Source organism: Tyto alba, unplaced genomic scaffold, assembly GCF_018691265.1.
Source record: "Tyto alba isolate M040663 unplaced genomic scaffold, T.alba_DEE_v4.0 Super-Scaffold_13, whole genome shotgun sequence".
NCBI lineage: Eukaryota > Metazoa > Chordata > Aves > Strigiformes > Tytonidae > Tyto > Tyto alba.
The window spans coordinates 3488939-3512375 of NW_024881275.1; the positions used below are offsets into that span (position 1 = coordinate 3488939).

The 23437-nt window shown below is 36.8% G+C and overlaps 1 protein-coding gene across 4 annotated transcripts in view; it reads right to left on the reverse strand.

Moving 5' to 3' along the window:
- Positions 1-23437, reverse strand: part of ADGRV1 (adhesion G protein-coupled receptor V1) — a 294340-nt gene that overhangs the window by 140849 nt on the left and 130054 nt on the right. For all 4 annotated transcript variants that reach the window (XM_042787872.1, XM_042787871.1, XM_042787870.1 and 1 more), the window contains 4 exons: positions 23046-23295; positions 22727-22866; positions 20893-21053; positions 18479-18579 (listed from right to left, as the gene is read on the reverse strand). In XM_042787872.1, coding sequence (XP_042643806.1) covers positions 18479-18579; positions 20893-21053; positions 22727-22866; positions 23046-23295 — 652 coding nt within the window. The remainder of the gene's footprint in view (positions 1-18478; positions 18580-20892; positions 21054-22726; positions 22867-23045; positions 23296-23437) is intronic.

Here is a 23437-nt window from a genome sequence, read left to right on the forward strand (position 1 = left end):
CACTTCTAAGCAAATCCTTGTTGGATTAGAATTAAAAATAAAGCACACAGTTCTCTCTATATTCTCTCATTTGTACATGGAGCTTTGAGCAAGCAGTTGGACTACATAATCTCTAGAGGTCTTCCAATACTAATTATTCTGTGACTGTTCTATGATTTATCTATTAATGATCAGTTAATTTCTATCATGATGCCCACCTACTCAGCAGCTGCACTTGGGTCAAACTTGTTCTCTGTTCACAGCCCTGCTTAAGTCACCTCATATGTTACTAAGTACTGGGACTGACAAAATACATGTTAGAACTTTCATGGACAGATTTGCTGTTGGAACAAATACCAGCAAAAACACAGAAAGAGATGTGGCCCACTGACAAGAAATATATGGAGTCAAAACTTTCATCATTTTATACAGAAGTGTGAAAACAAGAATAACAAAAAAAAAAAAAAAAGGTCAAAATTGATGAGAAACTGATCACACAGGGGAAAAAGCTCCCCATCCCCAAATTGGGTTGAGGATCACTAAGTGCTATATTGATGACCTATACCAACATAAGAAAGTCTGACAAAGGAAAAAAAAAAAAAAAAAAACCAAACCTCCTGTAAACACCTAAAATAAACAAATAGTAGGCTTTTTCCTTGGGCTTAGAGAGAATGAAACCTCAGTACCCTGAGGAAAGGGAGTCAACTGTGAAGACTGAGGATATAAACTTTTTTTTTTCCAAATGATAAAGTAGATCTACTGAACTTTTTCTTATTTTTAACATACTTCCAGATTTGCTAAAACTCCAATGAAAACAGAAGGGTATATTAAAAGTGCACTTACTCTTTAACCTACTCCATACCTTTGGCTCCACACTTATTAAAGTTAGGAGGGATATTTTAGCAGCTGAAGTAAAAATAGGGACAACTGCACGTAACACATTCATACATTCTCCCGGTATTTCACTGACCACACAGGTTTTAAAGAATGAAAGAAAAAAACCTCATCTAGAAAAGAACATGAACAGTTCCACACAGACAGGCAAAGCTCTCTAATCTGATCCAGAATATGGATATATTATCAACACTGATGGATAGGTGTTTTAGTGAAACTTGGAAAGTTTTACAGTATCAACAGTCTAAACGGTTAGGGAGGTATGCTGGTTTTGGCTGGGCTGGAGTTTATTTTCTTCCTAGTAGCTGTTACGTGGCTGGTTTGGATTTGTGCTGTAAGCAGAGTTGATAACAGAGGGATGTTTCCCTTATTGCTGAGCCCGGCTCACACAGAGCCATGGCTTTTTCTGCCTCTCACCCCACCCCAGCAGCGAGTGTCTGTGGGGCACAAGGAGCTGGGGGGGGGGACACAGCCGGGACAGCTGACCCCAACTGACCCCAGGAACATCCCAGACCATACGGTGTCATGCTCAGCATATAAATCTGGAGAAGAAAAAGGAAGGGGGTGATGTTCAGGGCAGTGGTGTTTGTCTCCCCAGGTCACCGTTAGGCATGATGGAGCCCGGTTGTCCTGAGGATGGCTGAACCTGCCTGTGATGGGGAGGGGTGAATTAACTCCTGGTCTTGCTTTGCTTATGTGTGCCCTGTGCTTTACCCATTAAACTGTCTTTGTCCTCAAGACTATGAGTTTTCTCATTTTTACCCTCCCGATTCTCTCCTCCGTCCCTCCGGGGTGTGTGAGTGAGTGGCTTAGGGGTGCTGAGCTGCTGGCTGGGGTTAAACCACGACAAGGGGGTAATATGGCAGTATCACCCAAAAAACAATTACATTGGCCCAGTCCAAATTCATCAACACCTGCAGTATGAAATAACATTTGGATAAAATCCATTTGCTTTTACATACTGCTGATCTGTTCAGTGGGACAGTAAATTGGTCACTCCCCTTGTTAAGTATATTTTCCATTATATTTTTCTCAAAGTATTTTACAGACCAAATATTTCAGGGCATGGCGTGCCCCTTAGGCTGCTCCTGTAATTATACAGTTAGTTCAGAGTAAATGTTCAACTCTATCTGACTGAAAGCTAGCAAACCAGACCTTAGGAGTGGGATTAAGTTTGGAACTGAATTTCACGGATATGACAACACTAAACACATCCTGGAATTGCACTACATAAAGCATATTATTACTGTATTTAAAATTTACATTGTTTTTAGCAGCACAATAACTCCAAAAGGAAATATAAAAATAAACAAGCAAAAATAAATCCAAACATAGAACTTAAAAACAGAACTAGTTTTAGAAATCCTGTGTCAGCTGAGAGTGTCGCAACTATTATTCTTCTGGGTCATGATAAACAAAGAGAGGGCAATTACGCTATTGAACTGACCACAGAGTTGGACTGAGGCTAAAAAGCAAACTATAGGGAAAATACTTGTCTCCAGATTTCTACCTGATGTGCAGGGAAGTCTTGGTAGGATAGGAAAAGGAAAGGGAATTTACAGTCTGAGATGACTAGTACATGTTCCTAATTTATCGCTGATATTTGACTTTTCTGAACGGTACTGTCTGTCATTGGAAGCTAGTACACAAAGCTTTGCAAATCTTAGAAAGCAGTAGCCATGTTAAAAATTATGTTCAACAATATGACCTAGCAAATAATTTATTTTTGAGCATGTATCACAATTAATCCCTCTATCTCATTCTATCTTAAGACAACCCACTTTATTACTAAGTAAATGACATCTCATAATTTACTAATTATTTTTAGCCTATTAGTTTGTAATTATTGAACAAGAGCCTAACCTCATTAATTTGTTTCTTTCTTTTGATGAAAATAAGCTACAATGCTTAGTTGAAAGTCTTGACAAGTGGGCATGAAAAAGTATTAGAAAGCAGAATGTTGAGCCTGAGTTGAGAATGCATCCCATCTCCCTTTGTTTCAGACTAGAAATGCTGAAAATTAAATTACAGGGATTCTATCCATTTATTTTACTCTATAGGACTGCAATCCTATTTAAAAATCATGCGTCTCTCCCCTTAGATAAATATAGTAAATTCATCTCAGGTTTTGAAATCATTATGTTGGACCTTGGTTGAAAGCTAGCTACTATAGCTACAACTTCTTCAACTATTTACCTGTAGAGTAGCTCAAAAACTAGGATGGTGCCCAATGAAGTCTTACAAAGCATTTGTTTTCTGTAGTTTGGTGTTCCCTCAGTATTTGACTATAGTTGTGTGATATATCAGACTCTGTAAGTAACAGACCTGCCTGGGATTATTTAGCATCCAAGATCATTCAGTGCATGCTACGACAGCACCACTACAACTTCTTATGGTCAATTTAAGACTAAATTCTGGAGGAATATGAAATAAGCCAAGTGAATTTTTTCAACACAACATTTACGTTTTCATCACTGATGGCAATTGATGACCTCCAAAGTTGGAGTCATCTGCTACATATATATATATCTCAATCAACAACTCTCAGCAGCTTAAAATATTCTGAAAGGGTAATAAGATGCAATGTTCAGTGGAAACTTCAGGCAGGAAAGACGTCTGCAGGAAATAAAGCCAAAGGGGATTCTTTCTACTAAAAATTCCTTACGTGAGATTGTTTCTTCAAATTTATGTTTATAAAGTTTAGCACATTGTAAGCATCACAAATAGTGCAGTACTTCATAAGCTAATGAAGCCACAAATGAGCAACCTGTATACAGCTATGAACTAATTAAGCAGAAAATGAACTACTGAAAAATAAAAGCTTACATTAATTTGATTTTGCTTTATAAAAAAATGTTTCCAGTACGGTAAAGCTAAATTAATTAATTAGGCATTTAATTTTGAAAAGAGGACAACAGTTGTGTTATACATAGCTAAATGTTAGCAGAATCCTGCAGAATATTGTAACATTTTGAAGATAATGTGTCAGTAATATCAGGGGTTAGAAAAATAAGCTGCTTCTTTTTTCCTTTGATAAACAGACTATCTACTGGGGTCTGACATTTATCAGGCCTACTAATAATACCTGTGCATCTCAGCATTTCCAGACAAAGAAAGTTTCTGAAGTTGCTTTTTCCTGTGGTGAAGCTTAGTAAGGACATTTGCCATTGTGAGAGCTGGAGGAAAGAATGATACATGCCTTTGGGGAGACTGCTTAGATAAGAAGAGTGTTATGTTGTGTTCCTGCCTCCAAAAGTGAACAGTCTCAATATAAAAATTAAAGAAAAAAAAATATATATATATAAAAAAAAAAATTAAACCTAAAACCCCTAAAGCATTATCAAATGCTGTGAAAGTTGCCACAGCTCTGTGCATGTGGTTGAGTGTCACACACTGCAGCAGGATGTTAAAACTGACAGCTGTGAACAGTTCTCTTCACAGAGGTCATATCACAAATTATTATTTTACAATGCATACTTTCTGGGGCTCTAAACTAGGCTGAGCTTAGTAAACGTTTATTATAAATCTGAAGGAAGATCTTCCAGGCAACAAGAGAGTGAGGGTTTGCTGGGAAATTCCCAGTGAGTCCAGCTCCTGGACAGAGAAAGCCAAGCTCAGCTGCAGGCTTGATCCACAGCTATCACTAGATTTCAAAGGAGCCCCTCCTTATTTGTAGTTGTGATAAAAAGACCCATCTTCCATTCATACTTCTAAACAGAAAATCAACATAGCCTTGCACTTAGCTTCCTATGTCAGAAATGATCTTTTAGTATTATTAAGACCAAGTTCACCTTTGATTTTATCCTTTTAGTAGTACTGAGCATACAGGCACAGAACAAAGAAAGCTTACAATTTAAATGCTAGAAGCATCAAAGCTACATTAATTTGAAACTATTCAATACAACCAAGAATATGTTATGGAGAAAAGATTTCACATAGGTAGAGGAAGAGAAATGTGACCTTTCCATCAGTAATTTGTAGGATTTTAGAACACAGAAGATAGCTGAAGTTAATGATTTAGACCTACTATTCACATGGTCAACACCATTTCATCCAACTTCCTTATCTGCTTCTATTCCATTCGTCTTCCAGTGAAACCACATTTACGCAACTCTTTAAGAAACCAGTCTGATGTTCACAAAACATATTTTAAGAATAGATAGCATTTACTATCAAATATATCGTAAAAGTTTTTTTTCTTTGAAGTTGGGAAGCTGAGACACCCAAACTAATAATTATCCTGAAGTGCTTAGTTGCAATCAAGTCTGGTTGCAGCTAAAAGTTAGTAATGACCTGCAAAGTATTAATGCCATGTATTGGTCTGCATAAAGTAGAAGGCAAGGTACATGTTTATACAAAATATAAAGATTAATATATGAATATCACTTTAACCTGTCCCAGGTCAAAGGTAGGACTCTGTGTATCTGTGCTGGGTTTCTGTGACCAGGACAGTATAACAATGAATTAATGACTTAACAATCACTAACGATAAGGGTTTAGGAACACATTAACCACCCATCTACACAAAACGCTGCTCCAAGATAAGAGACTGCATCAATTAAAGAGCACAATTTAATGTGAGGATAGATTTTATTATAGAGCTCAGTCTTTTATCTTCCATGGAGACCTTTTGCAAATGTTCATGTAATTGTCTCTAATTAAAGCACACTTCTGTATCTAGATCACAGATTATACTCAAGGACAAAGTGCAATATTTTAAAAATAATTCAGAAGTAGCAAATAGCAGTAACTATGAGCCACTTTTGCGTGTGAATTTGCACAGAACAGACAGTTCTGTATCTACGCTTTTTGGCTACGTACTTCTCTACCTGCCTCTATCTGCAAGTTACTTCTTGCCAGCTGACCCACAATTACTGACTAAGGGAAGATTCCTATCCCATTCCAGATGTGAAGTAAAACAAAGTAGTTAATAATCTCCTGTTTGCTTATTCCCTTCTCTCTTCTCTCCTAAGACACATAAAATTATATCATACCCAGCAAATGTTCCAGACACGCAAATGAATTTCAACTGATGCACATGCCTTGTGTTTTAGAAATTGGTTTCTATTCTTTCATCTGTCTTATTCCAAAAATAGCTTTCTTGGTTCCTCCATTTTCTTTGAATGAATGGTTGTCTACCAAATGCCTAGCTATTAATTTAGAAAGAACTGAGCAGAATTTGATATATTATGTCTCTTCAGTGACTGGCTTCCCATCAAAACAGCACCTCAGTGGGTTTAAACTGCTTTGTGCAATGTTTTGAAGTAGGTGACATGACCTGGTCATATACTTTGCAATTCTGTTACATAAGGCCCTCTTATGCAAGCTCTTTTAGTTTGCTTGAATTTCCAAATCCATTAACACATTAAAAAATTCCCAATAAAATGGAAGTAGGGAAATATTGCACAGTCTATGATCAGCCATCACAGTTTTTAAGGCTTTTTTCATGACTGAGCAAGATCAGTTTATTTTTTTTCTGCATATGAACATATACTTTATATGCTCCTGGTTTATCCTTCTAGCTGTTATACAGCCCAAACTCTTAATTAATTATTTGACTGATCATTCACCATCATTCCCAGAATTTATGGCTTTCATGGTGCCATTCCTCAGAGTCTATTCAGATCTACATTTGTATTAGAGTCTTTGTTTCAAACCATATTTTATTTAGCACCAAATACTGACATGATCTACACAGGACAATGAAAGAACAACCAAAACGAATAGTCTGACCTGACTTTGTGCTATGACCTATTTGTTTGATTCTTATAAATCCACATAATGTCATTTTCTACAAGCACTTTCTATACAACAGCAGGAAAAAATCACCATGTGAACAAAATCATATGCACCAGGGTATAAAATTCTACTATAGCCTGGTGATTGAACTATAAAAAAATTATACAAGCATATTTAATCACAGTTAACTATAATTATTAGTAAACTGGTATTTACGAAAATCTTATGCAGTTATTTTCAAATGCAATCAGAACCCCAGTATGCTTATAACTACACTTGCCGTGTGAAACTGGCAAGGTCAGGCTCTGGTTTCATGTATACCAATAATCCAATTAAGTCTTGAAAAGGACTTATTAATTTACTGTGTATGAAACATTAGCTGCCTGGAAGATATGAAGAAGTAGGTCATGAGAAAACTGCCAAAAATGGAAACAAAAAGACCCTTTTAAAGTATTCTTGCACATATTCTTGCATATGGAAGTAAGCAAACAAAGTGACAGTGGTGGAATAAAAGCAGAAGCTAAACACTCAATAGTTAGTATAATTTTAATTAGCTGTAAAGGAAAACCATTGAGGCACTATTGTTCATGAAAGCTATGGATCTCTTTCTCCAAAAGATAAACGAAGAATGTTTTGGAAACTTCAGATTAACATTGCACAGCTGTTGCTAGGGCCTGAATTTATGTGTAACAGCAACCGCTGAGGTTCTCTCCATCAAGACAGGGCTGAGGAAAGCCTTTAGCTGTGATACGAGCAATGGGAGATTTGCTAATTAGGAGAACTAATAGATACCTACCTCTTTATTAAAGCAGAATGGCACGCATGAGTGGACAGAACAAAGGGAGAGAAAGAAAGGAGGCAGAAAATGGGAATAAGAGTTGAAAAAATGACAATGAAAAGCATGAATCAGAAAAGGGCAGCAGTATAACCTGCCTCACTGTAAGAAGCAGAGAAATGCAATGAATAGGCAACTTGGGAATGTTGCTGTCTCTTCCTCTCTGTGTGTGGTCCCCAACTGTTTGTGATGTTGGGAAAAAATAAGGTATAATGAAAACAGAGCTGGAAGGCATTAGCTGATAGAAATCTCATGCTCTTATACTTTAAAGTGATAAACAGAACATTTGACTGTTTGCAATGAGGACAGAAGGTGTGAGATAATGTAGCAGCATTCTAACATATGTTATAGTATTGCTCATATATCTGAGTTTTGGCAAACACTAGGAGGTAATCTATAAGAAGATACTAACAGCCTGTGCATTAACACTACATGGTGACTCAACATCAGAAAAGTGAACAAGGGTGGTAAAGTAATATTATCCCTATGAATAGCAAAAGTAGAAATATATGGGTACTGCTCTAGTGATAAGTGATCAGCGAGAGACCAAAATCCTGTGTTGGTTGATGTAACATAAAATTTAAATTATATGAGTATTTCAGATTTATTTCTTACATGCTTCATCACTTGCCCATAACTGCTAGAGCACTTCATGCCCTCTCTCCATCCAGAAGTATTTCAGCTGCTTCTACATCTCCACACTCCCTAGACCGAGACCGTAAAGATCTGCTTTTATAGTATCTGTATTGCCTCTTACTTTTGCCAGAGCTTTAGCTTTAAGCGTCTGCCGATGGTGTCGTATTTATATGAAGCCTGTCAGCCACAGCAATTTGACATCTGATGGAACTCCATAGGCAAAATGCCTCCCTCTACTGGAAAAAAGGGAAAGATGCTGCAGGAACGTTCCTGTGGGTACACTGCTCTTCCCACTTCCTCACATAATGTTTAGGAGATCAGGGTAACAAACTGCTTGTTGTTTTATGGTAACAGTCCTTCCTCACCATTCTGTATAATACCTATTCTGATGATCAGGTGCCCCACTGCTTGAGATAAGGATTTATTGACCCTCAGATTCCAAAGGACCTCATACACCTCATCTATCACGTGAGGACACTTTACATATATATTTAAAATATGTGCATATATATATGATCAATACAGCTTACTGACACCTTGAGATAAATGATATTTTCTTCTGCTACAAATCCCTGATTATCTCCAGCCTTGACTACCTGATCCTTCTCAGATACTGTGGATTCACAAGTAGTAGCATAATGTAATAGAGATGGGCCCTCAAAGCACAAAACTGTATTGCTCTGCTATAAAAGCATTCAATTTAGATTACTATGAAATTGTCTTTTATGTAAACTAATCCCCCCAAAGTTCTACTTATTACTAGGTTGAAACTGCTTCTGAAAGAAGCTGCATGAATTTAACACTGTGCTCTGACTTGGTGGGAACGACTGAAATCGGCTAATAAGTAATTGACAAATTCATTATGACTACTGTCATAGTCACTGGGAGGAAAGTTCTGAGTGTTAATTCTTCTTCAAACGTAACAAAGAAAATAGGCGAGACTCCAAGAAATCACTACATGTTGTATTACATTGGAACATGTTATCAGTAGGACTAGGGAATATACATCACATACCCTGGAACAGCACGACTGTTGTTGTAAAGCCACTAACATTTATTTACTGTGAACATATAAATGTCATGTAAGGAACTGGTGAAAGCAGCTTGCACACATGAACATTCTTCTTGATACATCTTTCCCTTCTCACATCCCCAACAAGTGTCTTAGCTAGCTATGCTTTAACAGAAACACAGCGACTTAAACTAATTTTGCTACTCTTCTCCTACAAAATGAAATAGAATTGTAAATATAGACAAAGTTGCTGTAAAACATAATTATCATTCTTACATTTGATCAACTAAGTAAATCACATGGTATCAACTGAAGTCTAATGATGACTTTTGAGTGTGACCCCAGCCTCTGAGGAAGTAATGTAAGCAGGACTTCCAAGAATATTTACTTATTTATTCCTGTGAGACCAAACAATTACCAGAAGGGCTGTCTTCCTTTATTAGGAAATATGACGTCAAAAGGCTTAGCAGGAAAGTCTCCCCTTTCTATGGAAAATTCGCTTATCCCAGGATGAATGGAATATTCCACAACTGTCTTAACACAAGTTGTGCAGGGACAGAGAAACTGCTTAAGATCCTTAAGAAATCTAGCCATTACGATATCTCACCTAGGGAGTTAATGGCTGAGTACTCATTTGAGAAAGGTTCTGATCAATTTAATAACATCAAATAATCCAAAATACAAAGAATGTCCAGTTTTATTGGTAAGTTACAATATTCCTCTAACAGAAGTGGATTTCTTTTGCACTTTCCATTGCAAATAAGTGCTGTAAACTCTCTCCTTCTCTAAATGAGAATTTTCAGACATTATTATCCCAAAGATAGGAACACTGACCTTAAGGGTGGAAGAGGACTATCTACTACTCATCATTCTTCTTACTGAAACATTTCACATTGGAAAGTAACAGGATAAAACACATTAACATGGAGCTGAACCTCTAGAGTGGGCACCAATTCTGGAACACTGGGTCCAGTTCTCTTTTCTTTCCTCCGTGCTCTCTCAAACCTTATGGGTTGCTCCACTTCATAAAGGGACAATAGTGCCATGTTCAGTATTATTTACTGCTGACAGGTTATAGCAAGGAAATCAGAGCAAGAAAATCTCAGGCCTAGTTGTCCTCAAAGACAATTAGGTATTATAAAGCAAATTCCCTCATCCTGGGCAAATGGGCTCTAACTGTATGGTAGTGCATAAAAACATTGGTTGTTTCTTATTCCATAAGAGTTTTACATTTAATAAGGACATGCAGTTTAGTGAAGCTGTGCACCAGGCTCCTTCAGAAACAGCCCTTTAATTAGTATTTCTTGTCAGCTGACTAAAAAGCACTGGCTTACCATTAAGAGAGGACTGAATTGAGTTGCAGGCTTGTCTCTGCTGCCAGGAGAGAGGCAGGCACTCGGCCACTCACTGGCACGAGCTGCCCCTGTGGTGGATGGTACAGAGGATCCCTCTACCCACCTCATTCCAGAATATGCTTTGCAAACTCCCCTCTATCCAGGTATATACGACAATTTATTTGGGGGTTTGATTATGTATGGGGGAAAGTGAGAATTCCCTTAGTTTGGAAGAGACGGGTGAAGATTTACAATACAGCAGAAGCAACATTTCGTAGTTAATGAAGAATTTTCATTTTTACACAATGGCAGAAGCTACAAGCTCTATGATCATTCATTCATATCCTGCTCCTTCATCACCTCTCAGAGATTTCATCACATCTTTAATATTTATCTTAGTTCTTGAAGAATTGTGCTTTATATCTTCCTCCAAATCTGAGTAAATCCAAATAACAAGACAACAATGCCACTAAGGCTGCAGTTTATAACTTTCAAATAAATGTTTAGCAACTTTTTAAACTACGATTCCTTGCACAATTTCTTCTTAAAAAGCATAACTGATATGTATGTTTATATTTCTGTTCAGGTTGAATAATGCACGGCTTTCAAACAGTTAAACACAATAAGTATGATTCTTCATCATGTGTTTTTATCAAAGTCAATGGTAGGATGATTCTGGCTTGCCAGCTTGTTAATTATTACAGATATTACAGTGATAGATGACGATGCTATGTGCTGCTGTAGCTTGAGGACTGGTTAAATTAGAAAATATACACTTATTGTTTGACAAAAATAGGATGACGGTTCCCCATATGCCTTTTTTTTCTATTTGAGAGTTAGACTTTCATTTTGCATTACTGGCCAGAAGAATAGCAGGCCATTTGTACACAATTATTGTTGCAAACAGATTGGGAATGTTCAAATATTCCAGAAAAAACAGCTACTGCACATATACAGAGCAGGTCAGCAGTGTATACACAAAAAATCTAAATGGAGAACTTCGCACATATTCATATAATTTGCAATACTCAGCATGTGCTGCAGAAATAACCTATGTATCCACACTGAAATTTAATGTGGACAAGATGCATCAAGCTGAGTAAACACACGCAAGCCACATACAAAGTGCTTATTCATGTATTTCTGCCTGGGAATTCCCAGGCAAAGCACAGGAGCCATAAGCAATGGTTCCTATTAAGATTGTAATCTAGGTTCGTGGTTTTTTGAAAAGGAGAATTTTATTGATCAGTATGTCTGTTCTGAGACACTCTGAAGTATGTTCTTGTTATACTTCAGTTTTTTCAAATACACAAATCTTTACCTAAATTTACTCCAAAACTGAAAATCTCAGCCCAGTAATTTTTTCTCTTCTTCATTTAAGGTGTTGCATGAATTTATAACATGCTGGTTAAACAAACAAACAAAATACTATGACTAACTAATGATTCAAGAAATAATGTTTGCTGGAGACATCATGATTCTTTGAGTAAATATCAGAATGGAAAAAATAAAAAATGTTTGAGAAATACCTAGCCTTTTATGTCTTTCCAACGAGTTTCACCAAACACTTGGTGAAACATCCATTCTTGAATGCTTTACAAATGTTCCATTAATGCTGGAATCTCCAAACACACTGAGAATGAAATGAAGGTTGACTATTGTGAATCACCGTGCCCCATCACTGGCAGAGTAATGATTTACTGTGAGCAACCACAAAGCAGGCACAGCCTTGGAAGAGCAAATTGCTGAGCAATGTGCTGAAAAGGTTTGACTGCCATCTACAGGTAATAGTAATTACTGCACTGGTAGCAATTAATACTACAAGCCTAATAAACAACCAGTGCAGACATGAGAGGAAAATTAATTATTTACATACGTATAAGACATGGGAGCCAACCTTAAAAGCTTCTTAGGTTCTTTTTCTGGTAACAATATAACCGCACACAGAAACACCAGCTTCCTTCATTCTCTGGAGTGGTTTGAGATCAAATAGGCACAAATCCAGCATCTATTACTGCCTAAGTATTACTAGGTAGACGCAAATTTCTAACATTTTCCATGTATTTAAACTGGGAATTATTAACTGCTGATTTTCATGTAATAAGTTTTCAGTTAAAACTCTTAAGTAATTCCTTTCATACAGAGTTATTGGTTAGCAAAACCACAAAACTTTTAATTGTATTGTAAACATATAATCATATGTATAGTGTCCAAATACTTGGTAGGTGGGTATAGCTGTACAAACATCTTCTCCATAGAGTTTTTTGTTAAATTTAGGCTTCCTATTCAGGCTAGTTCTCTCTAGGCAGAACGTATGCCAACATATCACAACACAAGTAACTGTATAAAGATTTTCCTTCAGCTGTTCAGAACAGCTAGCAAAGTAGTTCTGTCCACTCTTGTCAAACATATCCCTTCTCTTTTCACTGTGCCTTAAAGCCACTTTCTTTTGTTCAACAGCTGTTGCCAAGCCGTCTTTATTTCCTCTCCAATCTAGCTAACTGCCCAAGCAGTTACCCTGCTAAAATACTCTTTCAAAAGATTTTTTCTTAAGTTGTAGAATAATTGCATGGCAAAAAGAAAAGAGATCAGGAGAGCCACGGATTGTAGGGGTTGAGGACAAATAACAAAACCATTCTAAATAGTATCTTTGTAATTAAACTAAATCACTATATTTACACACCGCATAAAGCTGTTCTAAAGCATTATTCTGCACAAATCAGTATTTCATACAAAAGTTAAAATGCGGTGTATTTAAACAAAAAGGAGCTATCAGACAGAAAAGCCTGTGGGCCCAAGATGAAGTTAACTTTCCCACTGTTTAAGTCCTTCAGCAGCTAAAACCGAGTGCAGCATTCCAGTAGCCAGAGATACCTGGCTTCTCAGTACTACCTTTCTATATGAATAAGCAAAGGCAAAAATGGCATTTTTATGCTCTTATACCTTAGCAGAATATCTTTTCTATCTTAACCTATTGCCCTCTGTCATCCTTCATTAATGATTCCCACTTTTCTACATCCATGAAGTACATGCCTTTCAAATAGTTTTTCTTTAGATACATTTTTACTAATTCCCAAGGTTTATTCTACTTATGAAAATAAAGATTGAAAAACAAAGACATTCGAACCCTCCCTTCATGTGTAAAATGCTCAGCGTGACCAAGACAAAAACAAGAGAAGCTGCCTTTATGTCAGGCCTGACCAGTCCCACATGCAGTCTCCACCTACATCCTCTGCTCCAAGGCCCAGCAGCTCTATTTAAACTCAGCCTTGGGCCATTAGTCTCTACCTGAGCTGGTCTCCAGCTGTGCCCATGCCCTTGCCCATGCCGGTGCTTCTGCCCAATCTTGAGAAGAAACCATGAGATTACAATAGAGTTACTATTTGAAACCTGGAATTGTCAGCAGGTAAGAACTGCTGGCATACTACTGACAATATGCTTGCGCATCAGTATATAAAAATTTAAAAGTGATATATTTATAACATTTAAATAAAGCCGCATTTAACAGAAAATGCGGCAACTTTTTATATTAATTCCCATTTAGGTCAAACATTAAAAATGCATTTGTTTAGGTTCTTCTATACATATTTTGGAGGTAAATTGACTCATTTTCATGAAACACCCATTTCAACGGAATATGCTGTTCAATTGAAATGCTTCCCGTAGCTGTACCTGCTTTGACTATGCATTCTTTTGCAAGCGTGTGTGTGACAGTGACATTCATTTTACAGCAAAACAGCTGCAGCACTGGCCTGAGAATGGAGGAACCCGAGTTTGGCAGCTTGTTAAGACCTGGAATTAATATTCTATCAGTAAATCAGGGAAATCATGTCCAAGTATCTTCAGAAGTAAATAAGTTCACTAACTACTACTGTAGGTAAGTAACTCTAAGGATGTCAAAAATACCTTACAAAATAACTAGAATGAAACTGAGAAGCAAGGCAGGTCACACAAATAATGACTCAAAGTGCAACAAATTCTGATTAGGGATACTATTTAACATATAACTTATTTTGAGGTTTTGAAAATTCTGAACATGAGGTTAGGCCTCAACTCTTCACCTAGGGTATAGATAGTTATGAAAATGGCCCCATAAAACTATGTTTAAAGATGTTTCTTGTACAAATATAAATTTATTTTTATTTGTCCTTCCTTCTGATTGACCTTTAAGTATTGAGATGTATCATTAAATTCCTGGAAAAAAAGACCTCTGTGCTACACACCAACCAGCCTGACCTGCTGGAAGCTGTACCTAGGGCAAGGACAGGAGGGCAGCTGGGAACAACCATCATATATTTATGATGGGAAAATCATGCCTGACTAACCCAATCTCCTTCCATAAGGAGATGACCAGCTTAGGCAAGTGCAGTAAATGTTGTTCTCCTTAACTTTAGCAAGGCCTTTGACGTGGTTTCTGTGGTATTCACAGTATTTATCATTAAAATGCTGAGACATGCTTCGGTTAAATGGATTATAAAGTGAGTGGAAAATTGCCTGCACATTGAAGCTCAATGGGTTGTGATAAACAATATGAATTCCAGCTGGAGCCTGGTTACTGCTGGCACTCCTCAGGAGTCAGGACACAGTGGTTGATACTATTTAAAGCATCCAGGCATAGATGATAGGACAGAGGGACACATAAGAAGTTTGAGAAGGACCTAAAAATCTGGGTGCGGGTGATTTGTTAAGCTGTTGTTTAAAGAAAACTCAACAGGCTGGAAAAATGGGCTGACTTCTGACAAAGCTCAACAACGGTGGATGCAAAGTCATACAGCTGGTGACAGGGTAATGCCACATAACAGCACAGGCTGGGGCCAAATGTCAAGGCAGCAGACCTGCAGAAGAAGACCTGGGGTTCCAGTGGGTGGCAAATTGGCCGTGAGTCATCAGTATGCCTTGCCACAAAGCAGCCTCGTATTGTTGTTTGACTTACACCAGCAAAAGGTAAAGATTCCTTCCTTCTATTCCAGAACTTGTATGACCACATCTGGATACAGTTGGGATCTCCACTACAGGAAGGAGAGTGACACACTGGAGCATGTTCAGTCAAGGTCCACCAAGGTATTCAGACCACAAAATATACAGAAGACCTGGGGCTCATCAGTCTTAAGAGTGTGGGAGGGGTGAAAATCTTATCCCTGTTATAAATTACCTCATTCCTAGAAATGAGGGAACCAAGCTCTTCTTACAGATAGATTGTCTCTCATACTGATGGCATGAGAGACAACGGATGCAAGTTGCAACGGATCAAATTTAAGCTAGATATTGAGAGACAGTTTTCACAATGGGCAGTTAAACATTGGGCCAGCTTGCCCGGTGAGCTTGTGAGATCTTCACTGCTGAAGATGTTCAGAATTCAGCTGAACAGCATCCTGAGAAACCTGACATAAATCAGGCTTGGTTTGAGCAGGGATTGAAACCAGAACGTTTTCAGAGCTGGCTTCTAACCAAAATTACTCAGTAGGTCTAAACATATGCAGTAGACTTAAGATAAATATTGAGTCACAATCCTTGGAGGTATTTAAAAGACATGTAGATGTGGCATTTAGGGACATGGTTTAGTGGTGGACTTGGCAGTGTTAGGTTTACAGTTGGACTCGATGACCTTAAAGGTCTTTTCCAACCTAAATGATTCTATGATTTTAACTATGTAATCAGTGTCAAAATAGCAAAACTGCGCTTGAACGAATGAACCAACACATGCTGGAGGCCACCCAGATGAAAAACAGCTTGGCAGAAAAGTCCCTGGGCATGCCTGTGGACACCGAATTGAACATGAACCAGCCATGTGCCCTTGTGAAAAAGAAGGCTGATGGTATCCTGGGCTGCATTAGGCAAAGCATTGCCAGCAGGTCAAGAGAGGTGACCCTTCTCCTCTACCCAGCACTGGTGAGGCCACACCTGGAGTCCTGTGCCCAGTTCTGAGGTCCCCAGCACAAGAGAGACAGGGACATACTGGACAGAGTTCAATGAAGGGCCACCAAGATAAGTAAGGGATGGAGCATCTCTCCTGTGAGGAAAATCTGAGAGAGCTGGGACTGTTCAGCCTGGAAAAGAGAAGGCTCAGGGGGATTTTATCAAAATATATAAATACCTTTAGGGAGGATGCATAGAGGACAGATCCAGGCTCTGTTCAGTGGTGCCCAGTGGCAGGACCAGTGGCCATGGGCACAGAAGGAAACACGGGAGGCCCCCTCTGAACTCCAGGAAAGACTTTTTTACTCTGAGGGTGACCAAGAACTGGCACAGGTTGCCCAGGGAGCTTGTGGAGTCTCCATCTTTGGGAATATTCAAAAGCCACCTGGACACAGTCCTGCGCAACCAGCTCTAAGTGTCTCTGCTTGAGCTGGGGGGCTGGACAAGATGACCTCCAGAGGTCTCTCCCTAACTCAATCATTCTGTGTGTAAATTAAGATGTTTCAAAAGAACTTGTAAGGAGTACTTATAGAAAAAAACAAAACAAAACAAAAAAAAAAAAAAAAACAAAAACAAACACCCAAAAAACAAAAACAAAACAAAACAAAAAACCAGAAAAATTCTGTAAAAAGAAACAAGCTTTTCTGTACTGAAAATGCAACATATTGCCAAAGAAATGGAAAAGTATGAGAGATAGAAAAAATACAACATGGATAAAGATAGTTCCATTATATGCAAAATATCAACAATTCTGGGAACTCATACAATTCACCATTCATTGCAAAGGAAAAGTAGAAGCTTTTGCAAAATCTATCATTGGACTGTAAAATGAACTGCAAAGCCCTTGCTTGTCTTGTTTTGTATAATCTCAATACATTATCACATTCAAGTCCTTACCTGTGTTATGAGCTATGTGTCCAAAATAAGTCTGCACGTTTGTACACTAGTAACCATGCACATTACAGGTCCCTGGAACAAACTAACTTTTCATATAATTACACCGAACGATTAAAAAACATTAAGGATGAGTTTCAGAAATCATGAGCTGAGATGTCAAAATACTTTTACACCCTAAGATGCAAGAAACCTGCTGGAATCCAGTGATCTCTAGAAGTGCTCTAAGGACCTTTCCTGCTCCTATTTCAGTCTAGTTGTGTGATGAACTTTATCAGTGCACTCCACTGTACAACAAGGGACTATATAATGAGGTAACATGCATAGAATTATATACTAATTATGGAAGTATATAAAAGTTTTTCTGAGATATGCCAGTTGCTAAACCTTTATAGGTAATACAAGGCTGTTTCAATTATCTACAGAGCATTTCCCTGATATGACACATTCTTCTAACATGCTAGTATGCATAAATTCTCTCAGCATCCCTGCCTTCAGCGTATGTTTAAATTTGTATTTACGACATCTTTATAGCATTAAAAATATACATAAAATCTCCTTCTTAATGAATCTTTCCACAAAGTAATTTTAAGATACTTGAGGCTATTCATAGCTTTCCATTTGAACAGATGTACCAAAGCTTAGGAAGCTATATTTTATAGGACAGAAGGACACATTCTCCTTTTATATGCTTCTTCAGGTTGTTGGCATTCTATTACCTACTATTTGAACCAACTTGAGAGAACTAGGAAGATTTTCAACTTTTTAAAGTCTCTTTTATTATTTCAATTTTTTGTAACTATACCTTCCTACCAATGCTAGAGAGCAAAAGAGTTTTTATCATCTACTACTCAAAAAAACCCCAACCATTTCTCATAGAATTTACGATTACTGACATTAGTCTATTTAATAAATAATGATGTTAATGATGGAATTATTCTGTCTCAATTATATCATCAAAACCTTTATTATTCCACATACAAGACTATCTTCTCATGTGGCTATATCATCCATAAGTTTTCTCTAAGTATTTTCATAAAATGTATAATTTCAATTTAATTCTCAACATAGGATATGAATATTGGGTTAATTGTAAAACGCTGAAATTTTACTTTTTCAAAAAATATTTACACTGTGCAAAAGAAAAGGAGGTCTGTTCAGACTTGGCCATGGAAATGAGGAAAGGGAAAGTAAAAATGTATGTAATTTGCACTTAGAGACTTCAGCTTTTTTTCTTACCTGAGTACCCACACAAGCAACCATCATGTGAGTGAGAAGTTTAGCTGCAAACATTGCACACCTGGTGCAGAAAAGGTGGGAGATAATAGCCAAAGTGAAACCTGCACAGAAACAAACAAACAAACAAAAAAACAACAAAAAAGGAGAAATTTAAAACTTTGGCTAATAAACCATGCTAGATAAGATCAACAGTGCTGAATCTCTTGAAAGGTGCAGATCATTAAAAAACAAAAAAAAAACCTCAAACCTGACAGAGAGAATATGCTCACTTTGGTTCACACCAGCATCACTCGTTAATTTATTACTGAAGTACTAACATCTACTTAACTTTTTCACAGATTTGGAAGCTAAAATAATTGCATAATAAAAACAAGTAATTTTTGCTAAGTTTTTTTCTGTTGTGGTTTTTTGTTTTTTTTTGTTTTTTTTTTAATTTCTGCATGTTATAGATGATTGTCATAAGCAAAGGTAACTTTTCAGTGTTCATATTACTGCATCTAAAAATGCTTTTAGAAACAAATTGAAAAATCCATCCAGATAATTTGCATTGCTTTAGGAGACAGCTATGGTGTTCTGAATGCCCGTCTCCCATTTCAGTATAGAAATCTATTATAGCAGTACTCAGAAAGAATAACACCACTTCTCATTTCACTAATTCTTTGTGAAGATGAACAGAACAAAAATGGGAAGGGGCCCTTACCTACCAGTAAGTAGCTCTTGGAAGAACGACCCTGGGAAAGCTGAGCCACTAAGAAAAATACTGCTAAAGCTCATGTAGAGTTAATTAATTGTTTGTGCACTCCCACACCCCAGGAAGGGCAGGAATTTGGATACTTAAGGCAGATCTTTTATCCACTCTTGAGACAGACTGGTTGCTCAAGTACAAGTATTTGTAAGATATGGGTGAAATAAATCATTGCAGAAAGAATTATTTCTAAACCTTTCAAAAATCAGCTAGTGAAATTTATACAACTATCTACATAAGAAATCTCCAGAAATAATATTTTATTTCACTCTACTATGCTATTTTTTATTTTCTTTTTTTTTTTTTATTCTTCAAACCTAGGTGGAGATGTTAGAGAAATAAATATCCTTATAGCTCTTAAATCTAAAGCAATTTGTTAATCATTAGATTTAAATATATATATAATAACATAAGGAAATACCTTCAACCAGGCCAAGCTGAAAGGTATTGCAGTTATATTCAAGGCAAACCCTTAACCAGGCTAAACTGGTTTTAAAACTTAAAAATCCTAATTTTTAAAATACATTATTATGACACATGTCTCCAGTAAAAGACTAGTGCTGAACAAGGATCTGTAGGTCTTTATTGCTTCCAGTTCAGCAGAACATTTCTCTTAGCTTCAGCTTCAACAGCATATTGCCTTACTTTGTATTGGTTTTTAGTTCAGTTTCCATAGCATTTTGCATTCTATGGCATATTTGTCCCATCAATTTACTTTATTTTTTCTGTAAAACATTAATTACAATTGTTTATGATAGTGTTTGGTTTTTTTTTTTACTTTCAGTAACACAATATAAGTCAGAAGCTCAACTGCCTTTTAAAATTTACTTATTTTTATCTGCTAAAAATTCACTGTTGTTAAATAAAACAATTTGTATGAAGTAAGTGAAAACTAGAGGGCTTTCTTCTCTTTGACTTCTTTTTTTATGGCTGAAGTTTGAAAACAATTAAGGATCCTAGCTTTGGCCTATTAGAGCAGTTTGCTGGGAGGGGATACATAGGGGATGTAGCGGCTTGCACTGTTTTTGTTACTCATACAGTGACGATCTAGTATAGAAGTCATAAACCTCATCAGGAGGTTCAGACACACAGATCCCCAATTAAATGCCTTAAGGTTAGACTAAGAATCCCTTTAGCATGTTTTCTTAGTGACCCCATTACTCTTCTCCCAAGATGTGAGATAGCAGTTAGGCAGCATAGTGTAATGGAGCTCTGCACATGGGATATGGAATCTATCTCCCTCAAGTTATCACTTCTGAGTGTAAACTGTCAACTAAAAGCATCAAAGAGCTTTCAGGCTAGATAGAAAAATGTCTGAAAGATCTGACAAAGAGAACAACTCTATTGCTGCTAGAGACAGGTGATTTTAGGATTTTTAAGTTTCTTCCCCTTTCCATTCATTTGATGGCATATTTCTCTTTTGTATGGTTAGATAAAACATTACAAGGAAACATATTTCTTTACTGGACTGTTTTTTTACAGTGGCACAATTTGTCATTGTGCAAATACTGGACCAGATGGCAACTCTAATACCATGAAGTGACTTAACATTCCTCCAATACCCCTCCAAATAAAAAGACTGTCATCAGTTACTAAAATCACTAAAAACCAATCAGTCTTACTGGTCATAAGACGTTATTAATGAGAAGACTGTCTTAAATCAACTGACCTGAAATGGAGATGAATCCGGAAGAGAAAAAAGCCTCATTGTATGAGGACAAGATATCTGTTTGGGCATAAACTGCATAAATGGACATATGAGAACAAGAGCATTCCACATAGTCTGACGTGTCATCAACCACTCTGCAGAACCCACTGTCAGACAGCCAGCTGCAAAACAAAAGATTCACGAAGTTGGAAATGGGCCTGTGTAATATACATGGTAAGCAGGTTTGAAAACTGTTGTTGCATCTCTGAAATAACAAGTTTTCGAAATTATTGCATAGGTGTTTCATGTAGTCTTTCAGGTGCATTCTCATAATAGCACATTTACATTAAATTTACATATTGTTTATAGCTTGTTCTTACTTTTATGATTAAAAAATTGTAAATATATGATAATGAACATTTTTTTCCACTAGAGAATTTCTGTGGCCATGTTTTTAAAACTTATGCAAGGTTTACAGGTTTGTCTCTCTTCAAATATTTTGTACCTTATGGGTACCTTACCCCATTACGGAGAACACTTCACTTTATACTGCTATTTGTTGTTTTGAAAATAAAATTCATGCTTTGTTTTCTTTTACTGATGAACTGATTTGAAAAAGGATACCACAGGTGACATCCTAAGCCATTTCTAGCAGAAATCACATCTGCTCTGCGATATAATGTATAGATAAAAGGAGAGCATACAGGTAAATTCTGCTGCATCACCTTTCTGAAGAGAAATAGTTTGTATCAGTGACAGACTTATATAATCCAGTCAGTCTAATGAAATCATATGTAAACCAACTAGATCTCTTCAGGATACAGAACATAATTCTCTCCAAATTCATTTAGAGTGTGTGAACAGGAAAGGCACAGGCTAATCAAATAATGGGGCATTGAAGAGCATACACAGAAAACTTTATTCGATGGCTGGCAATGCTATGAGTAGCAATAAGAATGGAAAATGATCAGCAGTTCAGCATTTCTTCTAGAAACTGGGAAACATCAACTTAAGCTAGTAGCATCAATATTTAAAACAAAACAAAACAAAACAAAACAACAGGATATGGCTTTTCTGTTAAAAAAGTAATAACCCTATAGAGATCACTGTCAAAAAATGTGCTAAATTTCTGTATGGTGCAAGGAAAGACTAGACAAGTTTGTGGTAGACAAATCATTTGGGGTATGAAATGCACAAAATCACATTTAGCTCACAGAGTCATGGACAGTATAGTATTAGGGGAAGTACAACTGATGCTTGTCCTGATCGTACTCTTCCCTGGGAATTTATGTTTAGCCACTACTAGAGCCAGGATACTGGTCTAAGTAAATCCCTATCTGTCCCTTAACAGGTTTTTTTGGTTCACTTACACAGTGTCTTTCACAGACCCAAAGAAAGGAGTGGATATCAGCAAATTAGGAACTTTCTGAGCCAGTGACTTGAAGCAATACCAGAACTACAGGTTTAATTCTTTACTTTTGTAAGAATGGACTTGAAGTGTTTGTCTGATAACAACTGTGAAGAGTGCGAAGTCATTAATATTAATGAAGTGATGCAATTCTAGGATTTATGGCCTGTCAGCATTGCCTAACATATCATTACATAAATAGAATTTTGGTGAAAAAAGTCAAAAGTAGAAGTCTGAGAAATGTCTTATCTAGAATAACTATGCATTTTATTATATATTTAAAGTTTTATGTGCTGGTTCAAAGGCCAGGAAAAAATAAGGAAAAAAGACAGATAGGAAATGGATCAATTTTATACTTGCAAATGATCTAATCAGAGTTATCACATCTTAGACAAATACATAGGTTCAGAGAAGAGACTTGAAAACTAAACAGATCAGTAAAATAACCTCTCAGCAGCTTGATTCCAGAGGAGACATAGAGACTTCTGTGGAACAATTCGACTTCCTGTAGCATAAATCCGATAAATTACTTCATTGTTATCTTTCAAAGGGTGTGAACTCCGGCCCTTCAAACTCATAGAAAACACCTAAAACAATACATACAACATTAATACAAATTTACTATTAAAATTCAACACTCAGCGCTCATTTTAATCAGACACACACGCAAAAACATTCACATTATTTTAAATACATTTAAGATGCTTTGAGCAATATCTAAATTAAACTAACTTCTTGAAAAAAATAAATTGCATTATCTTCAAACCTTGTTCTTCAGGGCAAGTTCTTTATCTCCAGTAAGGAACCACTGCTGACTGCTGTATTCTGTGAACTGTACCGATTCACAGTTCTTTTCATGAGGAGGCGATAACACAACAGAGACCTCTAGTAAATGTTCAGGTACTTGAACAGAATCCCCGTCTTTTCCATCAAATCTATGTCCATTGATTTGCTGAGGAAACCAGTTGTGAGCCATTATTGCAATGTATGGGCAGCTATCAAGGATATTTTTACCTCTGTTGAAATGGAAAAGCAATAGGGCTGGTAAGTGGAACTGAGCTTCATTATTCTTCACAGAATGACTCTAAAATGTATTTGTAATTAATACTTTATTTCTCCATCATTTTAGGCTTTATGACATTTAACTGACAGACAGTT